Source organism: Parambassis ranga, chromosome 20 (genome assembly GCF_900634625.1).
Source record: "Parambassis ranga chromosome 20, fParRan2.1, whole genome shotgun sequence".
Taxonomy (NCBI): Eukaryota; Metazoa; Chordata; class Actinopteri; family Ambassidae; genus Parambassis; species Parambassis ranga.
The window spans coordinates 8423742-8436105 of record NC_041040.1 but is presented as its reverse complement, the minus strand read 5'-3'; the positions used below and the strand labels follow the sequence as shown (position 1 = coordinate 8436105).

Genomic DNA, 12364 nt, shown 5'->3' with positions numbered 1-12364 from the left:
ATGGGATGTGGCTCAGCCTGCTAAGATTTATGTCAACCAATAGGGATTATTTGAGGAAAGCTCTAAGTAATGTTTGTCTAACTAAAACTTTAATCTGGAAGCTAATGATGCCTTCTGACAGCCTACAACAGCCCGTGGGCATTTTAGCAATGTGATGTGAGAGCTAAATCACTGTTTGATCACTGCTGGTCCTGAATAATGTTAACTAATGCATGCAGTGTATAAAAAGACTAGCAGAACAGTGCATGAGGTTAACAACGAAATGAAATCATGCTACTACTCTCCTGATCTGCTGTTCTTAGTACACAACAATCAGTTTGCATTATTGACAGAGCAGCTGTCTGCCTATCATGCAGGTGGAGTTGTGGATCTGAAGAGGTCCTAAGGTCCTGTTAACACTGTCAGTGACTGCCACTAAAGCTACATGGAGCTTCAGTATCGATGCAAATCCACTGGCAACACTATCCAAGCTGCCTTCCAGATTAGCCTTGGCTTAAAGCTCCGCTAATGCCGCTGGGGCAGACCTTTGCACGCAACCATGTATGTGTGCGTCAGTGCACATGAGCGCATGTGCATATGTGTGTGAGTGTGTGTGTGGTTAAATACACATTTTAGAATAATGAGCAAGGAAACGCCATCTGCCAGGTGCAATAGTGTGGCGTTCATTGATTAACATGTTTCTGCTGGCATCACAGTGGGATTTCAGGAGACATGCAGAGCTGTGACATGACAGCTAATGGGCATTCATAATTGATAGGAGGGTCAATATCGGAAAGTACCAAACATGCACTCATTTCACCGTCACTATCATTAAGTTCTACAATAATTGCTCAGTGAGATGCAAAGCTATATGCCAAAACAACACAGTTTGAGTACACAAATAAGTGGATAAGCAATTCTGTGAATATGAGAAAACTACAGTATATAATAGTAGCTTAAATTTTATCCAATAAGCTGTCAGTGGTGGCAATGACCTCACTTATAGAGGACTCAGAGATCACGAGGGGAATCCACAGAGAGCCAAGCGCTGTAGAAAAGCAGAAATGGTGTTGTCAGGATTTACAGAGCCAGAGTATAAGCCATGACAGCAGAGAGCTGTTAATGCAAAGGACCAGATCAAAAGGTCTTTTCAGGTCAGACAGGCAAGCCTGTTCTGACCCATCAAGGACCTGCAAGAAATACATTGCAGACATGCACGGGCTGCATGCATGCACACACACACACACTCACATACAAAAACAACAGCGGTGTTTCAGCTGTTCCTTTTCATACACATGCAGAAATATTTAAACAATCGCACACTGTCCCCAAAGAAGAGTTTAATACCACATTTGAAAAGACTTATGTTTATTTAGGGAACAGATCTCATTTGATCTCATAGGAACATGTGCTTCAAATCCAGGACACATTTTGACAACAAACATAAAAGGCAGAGATTGAAAAAGAAGCCTGTGGTGCACACAAATATGCAGGCGAAATGGAAAACCGCTTGTTTTAAAGTGTAAGTGTAGGTTGCATTAATTATCACTTTTTGACAAGACGGTGAATCAGACTGTTGTGTGAGACTGCTCCATCTGTTTATGCGCTGGATAATGTGCAATGAGCAAATGTTTATTATTTCTCAGTGTCTGTTAAGTTTTAGCCCTCACAGAGAAGCTGAACATTCTTCGTGATGGAAGTAAGTCAGCATTCAGATAGTGTGGATAATACCGAATACAGCTATTGATCAACTAAACCGCTCTTTCTTATTAACCATGCCATGGTGACCAAATCAGCCAGGCATACCGTATAAAAAAAAGGTTAAAGGATTATGCTGCCATCTCTCGACTTGGATCTAAATGATTAATAAGGACAAAAGATTTGGTATTCATCCAATATTTAGCCAAGCACGCAACAGCTGCAGTAATCACACAAGGCGTTTGCCTACAGTCCAATGACAGTGTTTGTTTTGACACTAAAATTCTTTTTTTTTCACGTCTGAAAACTTTATGGACAAAATATTTACAGATAAAAAAAGTGTGTCTGAGGACATGTCTGACTGTGGTATTGAAAGAGACGTATCACAGCACACACAAGGTAAGAAATACTAAATCATCACAAACTGATACCTGAAGCTCTGAACACAACAAAGAAGAGAGGAAGAAGCCACAGTGGTCGACTGTTTCTACATCCATGGGTTTTTTTTATTATAATAATCAAGGAAGGTCGGGTTTATTTAGAGTTATTTATCCAAATGTGCAGCAATTTTTTCCTGGTGACAACAGAGCCAAATATTCATCAGTACACCTTCAAACTCGTGCTTCTCTGTCACGTTTTCCTCTGCCCCTGCGTTAGGATCTGTGTCAATTGGTTTGAGAGGCAAAAGAGTATGTTGGGACTGCGTGGGGATAATCTTTTGTTGACGTTTGGATTTGTCTTTTTTTTTTTTTTTACTAGAGGTCATTTTGTGGTCAGGCCAAGGGTCAACTAGAGGCTGACTCTTGCTCCCTCTCAATCTCCCTGTAATCTGTTCCATCCCATGGCAGCGGCTCTGTTTTTATCTGTGTGAAGCAGTCAGAAAAAAAAAGAGGCTGACAGAGATGGCCACAGTGTTGTGTAACTCCCAGGGTGCTGGGAAACCCTGCAAGCAAATGAGTCACCTTTGCAATGATGAATGTTGACAGTGGAAAACAAATGTGAAATCATGCAGCAACTGTTTGTTTGGACATAGTTTGCAGAAACAATACACAGAGATATGATAGTTATTATTCACACTGGTTTAAACTTGACAGGTCTGCAGTTAGGAAGAAAACGTGGGCACAAGGGGAGAGAGGAATGATTCAGAAATGACGTATATATGAGGTGCTCTGACGGTCACTCTGGAGGCCTTAAACCTGCAGTCACTGCTTACCACACACACACACACACACATACAGAGTAAGCCATTGCCTTAGGTGATGTGCATCTTAAAAACCGCAATGGCTTGTACAGCCAGAGGCTGGCGGCCACAAAGTGAATTTCAAAGCTTTTTGAGAATGCTGGGAAAATCCTTCACATCTGTCAGCTTCCAAATATCTTAACACCACACACACGATGGAACAAGGGCCCTCTGACAATTTATTAAGTATTAAGACCTTGTATTTCTAACAGGTAAAAAAACAGGTGAAACAGCTTTTAACTTGGCTGATTTTTAGTTGACCTTAAGTAAACGATCTTAAGCAGTTGAGGATTTTGCTGTACATTTGCCTTTTTCCATGCATCTTGGATTATTTTGTCCTCAGTGTCTCTACCAAGGAATACAGTAACAGCAAAGCACAGGGACTGGAGATCGGAAAACTGCCAGTGAAGTGAAAATTAATCTCCACTGGGGATCCAAATTTTTAGATGGACAGACACTTTCAGGCTGCCTTACCACAAACAGGAGACCCCTTTAAAACAGGAGGCAGACGTCTTAGGGTCTTACATGATAAAATTCCAGTTATTAATTTATTTAAGGAAAAAAAACAGGTTAGCTGTCAAAAAATCATCATTCTGAACCTCCGTCTACAGCCACAATCTGTCTGTTGTGCCTCACAACTGCATGACTACTGTATTGACAGCTACAAACAATATTATTAAATGTTATTCAATCCAATCAAAACCGTATGTGAGCGAAAAAAATTGGGAGGAAATTGAATGAGTCACTCCATTTGCTGCCCACATGCCACAACGATGGTAATGTATTCCAAATGCACTTCTCTCTCTCTCTCTCCTCCAGTTTCTTACAGCACACATATGACTGTACATGTGAGTACTCAATCTGCCACAGCCCTGGAGAGGGAAAGCTTTCCTCCACTGAGTGATGCTTTTCATTAAACTCTACAGGAACCCTGTCGCCTGCCTGTCGGGCCAGGCTATATCCAGGTCATCAATAATGATTTCAACAATGCCAGTATGTTGCTATTTGGTCATGTTTGGTTGGTTTGTGTCTCTAAACTTCAGAGAAAGAAAGTGGTTTGAGGCGCTCATCAGTTTAAAGAAACACATTTTTAGCTTCTCATGTGCTGACAATAGTTTCAAACTAATATGAGACTCTGCTTATCATCATTTCATTTTTGTGGCAATGATGAGCCCGAGCTTATATTGTGTGTTTCACAGGGTGCAAAAACTAAACTTTGACTTCTTTTCAGCCCCCTTTCATCTCAGAGGCATGTGTGCCAAATCTAATTTCTCTTGCATGTTTGAGCTTCATTTCTTTGTGCAATATGGGCTCATATTTATCTAATAAACAGAGTAAACAAGTATAACAAGACACACCAAAGGCTTTTAAAGAAAACCCCAAGAACTCAGCAAAAAATTGCTGTTGCCTCTACAGGGATTAATCAAATCAATTTATTTATATAGCACTTTCATACAATAAACTTTGTAACACAAAGTCTGCATTCAGGATCAACATGTGGTACAACAGTACTGTGCTGCTGATAATTTATTGCAGGAGGTCTCTGCCATCTTGTGGAAGAAAGATGCATTTACATCAGATTTGAATTTGTTTCATGTGCAGTTTGAAAGCTGGTTTTCAACCACTAAACCCAAACATGCCTGAATACACCTATTTTGTTATTTAATTTGTAATTATGTTTATTTAGTGAATCATCAGCTCTTTTAAGTTTCCCTATAATCCAAACAGCATGTAACATCAAAGTCATCTCATATTTAACTGACCCATCCCGTACTCTGCCATGGCCCATCCTTGAATTCAGTCCAAGAGACTGGATGACTTAAATCTAGCCTGGCTAGAGTGTCCTTTTCCCTTCTTCTCCATTCGCTTTGTTTATCAGTGCACTTTCTTAGCTGACACTTTACTCAACTTTTCTCTTTACTCTCCTCTTTTACAATACATGTGCTGTCTCTGTCTCACATTCACTGAGATAAAATACAAATCTCACATGGCTCAAACTCCCTCTTGTATATTTCATACTATGTTGCTCATCACTGATCTCTTAATCCATGTGCTACATGAGATGTGGGAACTGCATTAGTATAGCCACAAATATGCCACACATGTGCTTTGTTAAAGCCACAGAGCACTGAATGTTGCCAGCCCTGTCCCTCCTCCCCTGCTTTAAAAACCATGAGGAACACTTTGATACAGGAGGCAGTTTATGACAGCTTGGGTGGTCATTTTACTGCAGCATCCTCTTGCTCCTAAACCAGTAATGGCTTGGGACACTGGCGTCCAGAAGACTCCATATTATTCGCACCCTGGCAGGGGGGTAGCCAGCGTTTCACTTTTACTTTAAGTATCTTTGGTGCACTTCCTTGTGGACGTTAGGCCTACTGGGTTACCTCTTGCTGGAGGAACGAACCTGGTGTCTCATCCAGCTTGTTGGAGCTGATGAAGAAAATGTGTAAACAAAGACAAACAGATTAATGTGTTGTTTTTCTTTCACATTCTGCAATTTCTTACTAGCTAACACTTACAGCGCGACTGTCCTGGTTGCCTAGGGTTACTGGCACTGCTACCAAAGGAAGACTGGAAGTTATGGATGGTCTCCTGAAGTATCTGCCTTTCTCTGCCCTGAAGACAGCCAACAAAGGTCATTATTAATCAGGAGAAGATTTTTATTTTATTACACTATGTCCCTTGGCAATTTCCATCCTTATCACAGTAGGTTATTTACACATATTGTGAAAAAAAGCACAAACAGCATAGTAGTAATTCATAAACATCTCAAACCAAACACACCTTTCCAGCATTAAGCTCTGATATGGCAGCTAAGATCTGTTGTCTGGGTCCGTCTGTTTTAATGCCCAGCTCCTTCAGGTCTCCATCTGTTAGAGTCAGAAATGCTTCCATGTCAACCTAGAAGAAAAAGAAACACTGACAAAAACTGACTTTAAAGGTGAGAGGAAATGTTTTTCACCCTTTGAAATAAAAGGCAGGATACCTCTTGTTCCTCAAATATTGGCTGGTACTTCTCAAGAGACAGCTTCTTCAAAATACTAGAAAGTTCATCTGTTAAAAACGAAGAAGAACAATAATGAAATCTCTGCATGTTTGCGTCATTTCTTTTGCACTTATAGGGCCTGAATCATGATTTATGCTTGCAGTGTGAATAACCTTCATCTGTGATGGTTCCACTGCTGGAGCCCCCACTGCTCTTGGAGCGAGGATGAGAAGACGCTGAGGACAGAGAGTCTCCTGGCCCAGGAGGAATTTTGGGTGTTGGGGAAGGAGAAGGAGTAAGAGTGGGCGAAGTGCTCTTGGAGGTGGATGAATTCCCTGACTGAGGCCTCTTTTTCAGCTCCTTCTTCTACAAAAGAGGACACATTAGGATGGACTGTTAAAAGAAAGTAACAGCTGTGACTGTAATGTCAAAAAGTAACCAAAATACAGACCCTTCTGGAGTGGATGTCAGAGGCGACCAGGCTGGGGTGTGAGTGGATATCAGGAAGGCTAATGTCAGGTGGTGGCAGACCAGAAGCTGAAGCTGGTGGTGGGAGTTGACTCTGCATCTGGTTGTGCTGTTTCTCTGGAGCTTGGGCTTTCACCTCTATCAGTCCTGCTGCTCTTTTACGCTGGGCTGCTATTTGGGAGAGAACGCTATCTGCACTGCCCCCTGGTGTTAGGAAGAGATAAGAGTGTGTTGTGTTATGCAGCTACTGTACAATGCAAATATTTTTTATTGTGTTGATGTTTCCATTGCTGCAGAATGTATTGGTTTTTATGTGTGAACCTGAACGGTTGTGAGAGTCCCGGTTGAGGCCTGCTACACCATTTGAGCCTCCAGAGGAGTGGGGCGAGTGATAGTGACCAGAGTTGGATGGAGAGGATGAAGAGGGCCCCTTGGAGATACTGGGAAACTTAATTGATCTGCTAACCACACGACTGATGGACGTCTGTAATACAAAGCAAAGAGAATGAAAAAAGCCAAAAAAAAAGATGGCTGGTAAAGGCACAGGTAAGAGACAGATTTCAATGAAACCAACTCGAGTACTCAACTCACAATATCTGAGTTTCCGCTACTGTTAAGCTTTCTTTGTGGAGGCATAGGCAAACGTGGCACTTCGCTCTTCCCTTCTCTGAGGAGGCGTGAGCGGTCAGAGTTCCACGGCTCGAAATTGGATGGAGGCAAGAATGGAGGAATCACTGCTTTCAGCTTGTCATTTGGCAACCGGGTCAGGGGAGCACCACTTCTTAGCTAAAAGACAGAAAACAGAGTATAATGATTTTCTAATTTAAAAAAAAATAGTCAGGGAACAGTGTTTAAAGCAAACACTCCTACCATTGTGGTTATCAGAAAGTCCTCCTTTTCTGAGGAGGCTCTGCAATGACCTGGTAGAGGACAATATACACAGTACAATAAATAACAGCATGAAGAACCATCATAGACAAACTACTCCACATATACACTAAGCACCACAAAGTAATCACAGTAATGATCTTGTTACTATAGCTCACCAGCATCTTTGGTCTTGACTGCCCAGGCGCTGCTAATGTCATTTCCTCCCTTGACAGGTGTTGGTGCCCCATTAGACGCACCAGCAGGCTTCCTGTCTGCCTTCATAGTGGCATCCAGTGAAGTTTCTGCATCATCAGGAAATGGAGCCAAACGATTGGTTGAAAGGCCATGCCTCAAAGTATGAGTCAGCTTGAGCCTTCGAAAGCGGTTTGACATCCTACTCCACCAGGACTGGTGGAAAATAGATTCATCAAATGTGATTTTTGTAAACAATATTACCATTAAATACAACAGGAACATGACTTTAGTTCCTCCTTACCTTTAAGCCTCCCTTGTCATCAGGTGGCATCGGGATATTGTTGAGGGACTGCCGACTTTTGGAACGAGTCATAACAGCTCTGCTGCGGTGTTTTGACTTGTCTTTGTCTACTTGCATACACACTGATGCTAAGAGGCGGACCAGCTCTGTGTCTGATAGGATTCATAGAAGAAAAAAATGGACTAGGAAGTAGGACTTAATGTGTATATAAAAATAACCAAAAACACTGTTGCAACTGAGCTGTAAAAGGATCAGCTGACTTTAGCAGAAATCTGTCAGTGCAATACTATTTAGTGGACCTACCTGGGTCGTTAAGCAGCATAACCAAATCAAAGGCTGTGTATCCATTCTTGGCTCGAAGGTTGACATCAGCGCCTTGACATAACAGGTACTTGACAATGTCTTTATTGCTGGAAGAAGGTGGAGGAGGAATACAGAGGTTAAATGAAGTAATCAGCAAACTGCAACAGCAATAATCCAGCTGCAGCTGCTGCTGCTTACCCATGATAAGTGGCCTGCATTAAAGCTGTCCATCCGTGGACACCATCTTGTTTATTGATATCTGCATTCTTCTCCACCATTAGCTGCACCACTTCTAGCTGTCCGCTCACTGCTGCCATCATGAGCGGTGACGCTCCCTCCTGATTGGATGAGTTCACCTGAGCAGGATCTTCCTCCAAAATCTCTTTGACAAGCTGTGAATTTCCTAAAAGAACATAAAATCGAAAATACCTATATCTATATATATATATATACAGCTTTGTTTTCATTTTAATAACCTGCTGGTGTTAACACTTACCCAGTTTGAGAGCACTGAACACATCTGGTCTTCTTCTTTCATCGTCTGTGGAGAAATGAGTATAGACTCGAGCTGATACACTCTGAAACAACAACCCTACTTGGCCAGAATCCACATAGCTTAGCACACTCAGTCAGTTGGAGAAGGGAGTTGTGTACATAAATACTGATTACTGCAGAGTTCAACACTCCTAAAAATAAAAATGCACTCCAGCACAGAGAAAGGAATAAAGAAGTTAGAGAAACAGACACAGACATACACATAAAGAGCTGGATAAACATTAGCACTTGTCAAAGGTGCTGGTGCTGGTAACTGACCTAAAAACCTGAGCTAAATCTTGAACATCAAAGTGGCTGAGGGCCACTACTGGCTATACTCTCACTGCAGTGTTAACAACAGTGCACGAGTACTCGACAAATTGTGGTGACACAATGGAGGTGGTAAGCTAGCAGTTCTCCTTTTAAACATAAAAGACTTTCAAGAAAATAAAATCCAAATGATCCAAGGTCAGATCTGAATGCAAGCAACACAAAATAAAATGCTGGATTGATGAAGGCCAGCTAAAAAATATTACAATAGATTGTTATAGTGCCACCTATGGGCCCAGCACCTCATGCTTTGGGTCCCAAAAATGGCAGGAATTGAGGACCATGCCATGAAGTTTCTTTTTCTAGGTCTAGATTTTGTCTGAACAAACAGTTTTGGGAGCAGAAACAGAAATAAAACGGGGTCCTGCAGCTTTACTTCACTCACAACAGCAACATGTCAGAGGATACAAGTGCTCCGCTCTTTTTGAGTTTTATTTTGGGTCTCATCTTTATTATTATCATTTTATTAGGGTAGACTTGAGGGAATATGTATTCCACTTCTTTGTCTGAGAGGAGGTGTACCTGTCTGTGGGCGTACAGTGGTGATGGAGTCCAGGTAGGCCTTAACGTCTCTCTGTTTCAGCTGCATGGCTAGTTCAAAGGCTGTCTTGGACAAAACGTTGACTCGGTCTGGGTCAGCTCCACGCTCCACCAGCTGCTGAGCCACCGCCACCTTTTAAAATCACACACAGCTTTACTTTCCAGCTGCTCCAGAAATCGAATACAGGCAGAATCTCTCATTTTGTCTTTGACCCCACCTTCCCACTCAGCGTGGCTGCCATCAAAGGACCCCAGCCCGTGGTCTTCTGGGAAAAGCTGACATCTGAACCCCACTCAAGCAGCAGGCGCACAACTGTCTCATGCCCATGCTGAGACGCCACTATCAAGGCTGTGATGTCCATGAATTCTCTGCTACCTCCTCCACCTCCTGGACAGCCTTCACCAGGTCCAAAACCAGCCGCACTGTCAGAAAAAACCAACAAACGAGAAAAATAGAATTAACAAAAAAAGTAGTTTACTAAAATGAAAATATCTTTCTGTGAAACTACCTGCAGCTGTTGTTGTTGTTGCCATTGGAGACTGCCTCTGCAGCAACAGCCAGATGATCATAATCATCAACATAGGCTCCGCTCTCCAGAAGCAGCTTGACTACATGAGTGTGTCCTCCACGGGCTGCCATACTCAGCACGCTGGCACCTAGCCTGTTCCTTCCATTGATCTCTGCCCCGTTCTCCAAGAGGATGTGGGCAACAGTCAGGTGACCAAACCTGAGTGGAAGAAAAAAGAGACACAATCAAGTTGTTAAGTAGTTAGTAATTACAAAAAAAGTGACAGCATTCAAAATAAGTCCTGAAACTGCTTACTAATTTGACTCTTTTCTCAGGAGGTCACCAAAGGCCTAAAAGTCTTTTGTCATGCCACTGACAGCTAAAACATACAAGCTAAAATGTGGTTTCAATATTTAAAAAAAATGACCAAATCTAATACATCAAACTAAACTAAACTAGACTTTCAATCCACTGGGATCATTTGAAGCACACATTCACTTATCACTAATTATCTTGATAGTAAATCAATAAGATGTGGATTAAAGTGACACATTGAAAGTCCTTCTCTCTATTGTTAAGTATTTAATCACTGACTGAGACTACGTGACACAATAGGCACAGTTCTGACTGAGTTCTGACTGAGTTCGGTGTGACTTTATTCCAGCGAGCAGCCCCACCTAGCAGCATGCATCAGGGGGGTCCAGCCGTAGTTGTTGCGGCTGTCCACTGAGGCCCCCTTTCGCAGCAAAAAACGGACCAAGTTCTCGTGTCCGCTGGCAGAGGCGAACTGCAGGGCGGTGTTCTCCTCCTCGTCCGTACAGTCCACCGGTACCAGAGACAACATGTCCGCGGGGCTACACTCGGACCCCGCTTCGGACCGCAGCCTGCTCTGCCGTCCGGACTCTTTCTGGGCTCCGGGCTCCAAAATGCCCCGAGCCGTTTCATAGTCCCCTTCATCGCAGGCACGTAAAAGCAACAGCGAATTCGCGGGGACGCCGAAATTCATGTCTTCACTTAATGAGTGGCTCTGTCTCCATTCAGCTCCAGTTTGTTTCACCGACGGTAAACTTTTCCTCTGTCACTCGGCGGGGGCCTGGAAATCATGACGCACCGTACAACAAAGTTTAGTCTTCACATCTTCTTCTTATCAAACTCTGAACCCAGGAACTACTTTCAGAGCTCAACTTTTTCTCATATCTTTTCAACGTTCTGGCAGCCAGACCCGCTACCCGCCCGGTTCCGTTATTTGTTTAGGAATCTGAGCACCGTCAAAGCGCCGACAACCCAATACTCAACTTCCGCTTTGATTTTTCAAAATAAAAGCCAAATGAGCCGTAAAGGGTTGAAATACCAAAACAGTCCAACGTGTTGGGCTAAATAAACATAATAATAATCTAAGAATCGCAGGAAAACTCTTTTTTCACACAACACAAAAATAATACATCAAATAATTTAAAAATGAATTGTATATTTGTTGACAGGAAGTCTGCTTCCAAGACTATTTTCTTTTTTTAATTGCAATAAATATATTTTTTAATAGATTCGATCTATAATAGCTGAAGATTGTTTGAATACTTGAAAACGCTGTCCATTTGTTTGTTTGTTTTTACCCCCGGAAGGTTTGAATTAGAAGTATTTTGTTCTGCCTTGACACGAAGCAGCCGATTACAGTAAGAGATGCTGAAAACTTCATACAGTGGTGAGAATAGGTTACTACAACATCTACTAATGTACACAAGCAGCACTTATACAAGTATTCATTCTGTTAAAAACATAGAGAGATAAAGATCAACACCACATTAACATGTCCAAACACAAAATCCAGGAACACAGTATGTAATATTAAATACCATTTATAAAATTGGACCATATGAAAATAAAATAAATGCTTATTTCATTTATTATTTTCCTTGTTTATGTTTAGGTTGTATTTATTGTGTTGTCTACATGTTGTTATTAAAATCCCAGGGAGAACTGCGAATGTATTGTTGCTGCCCTTGAAATTGCTTCCAATAAAAACAGTTAATAAAAAATAAAAATAAAATATATTTAAAAACTTAAAATGAAAATATATAAACATTATTTCTTTACACACTGAACTGATTTTAGTGACAATGATCCAAAATATATTTTCGTCTTGTCATTACTTTTAGCTTTGAAGTTGACATGTTTACGAAAAATACAATATATTTATATATTGAAATATGTACTGCATTATTACTGTGAATAATAATACAACTTGGGTTTACGCAAATCTCAGCAGGTCCAAAATAAACTCTGTAGACTATTGCACCTGTGGGGTCAAAAGACTACAGACCCAAATGTCGCATAAGTGACGTCATCATGTAGCCGGTCCGCAAGCTAGCACTTACGGCACCGAATAACCGAGACTTTTGTAGCTAACGCTC

The 12364-nt window shown here is 41.7% G+C and overlaps 1 protein-coding gene across 1 annotated transcript; it reads right to left on the bottom strand.

The window, feature by feature from the left end:
* Positions 1 to 4328: 4328 nt before the first annotated feature.
* Positions 4329 to 11229, bottom strand: anks6 (ankyrin repeat and sterile alpha motif domain containing 6). The gene is made up of 18 exons (XM_028433586.1): positions 10634 to 11229; positions 9957 to 10175; positions 9666 to 9870; positions 9430 to 9580; positions 8540 to 8584; positions 8242 to 8446; positions 8044 to 8150; positions 7741 to 7892; positions 7421 to 7652; positions 7245 to 7294; positions 6966 to 7160; positions 6696 to 6858; positions 6358 to 6578; positions 6080 to 6272; positions 5907 to 5974; positions 5705 to 5821; positions 5440 to 5536; positions 4329 to 5350 (listed from the first exon to the last, which is right to left on the bottom strand). The coding sequence occupies exons 1-18, from the start codon at positions 10960 to 10962 to the stop codon at positions 5301 to 5303; spliced, it is 2799 nt and encodes a 932-aa protein (XP_028289387.1). The 5' UTR covers positions 10963 to 11229; the 3' UTR covers positions 4329 to 5300.
* Positions 11230 to 12364: the final 1135 nt, after the last annotated feature.

Coding starts and splice junctions, on each gene's coding strand:
- anks6 (XM_028433586.1), bottom strand. CDS start 10,962: ATGAATTTCGGCGTCCCCGCGAATTCGCTGTTGCTTTTACGTGCCTGC. Junction 6,273..6,357: donor CTGACATCCACTCCAGAAGG/GTCTGTATTTTG, acceptor CCTCTTTTGTAG/AAGAAGGAGCTGAAAAAGAG. Junction 5,975..6,079: donor TGGAACCATCACAGATGAAG/GTTATTCACACT, acceptor CGTTTTTAACAG/ATGAACTTTCTAGTATTTTG.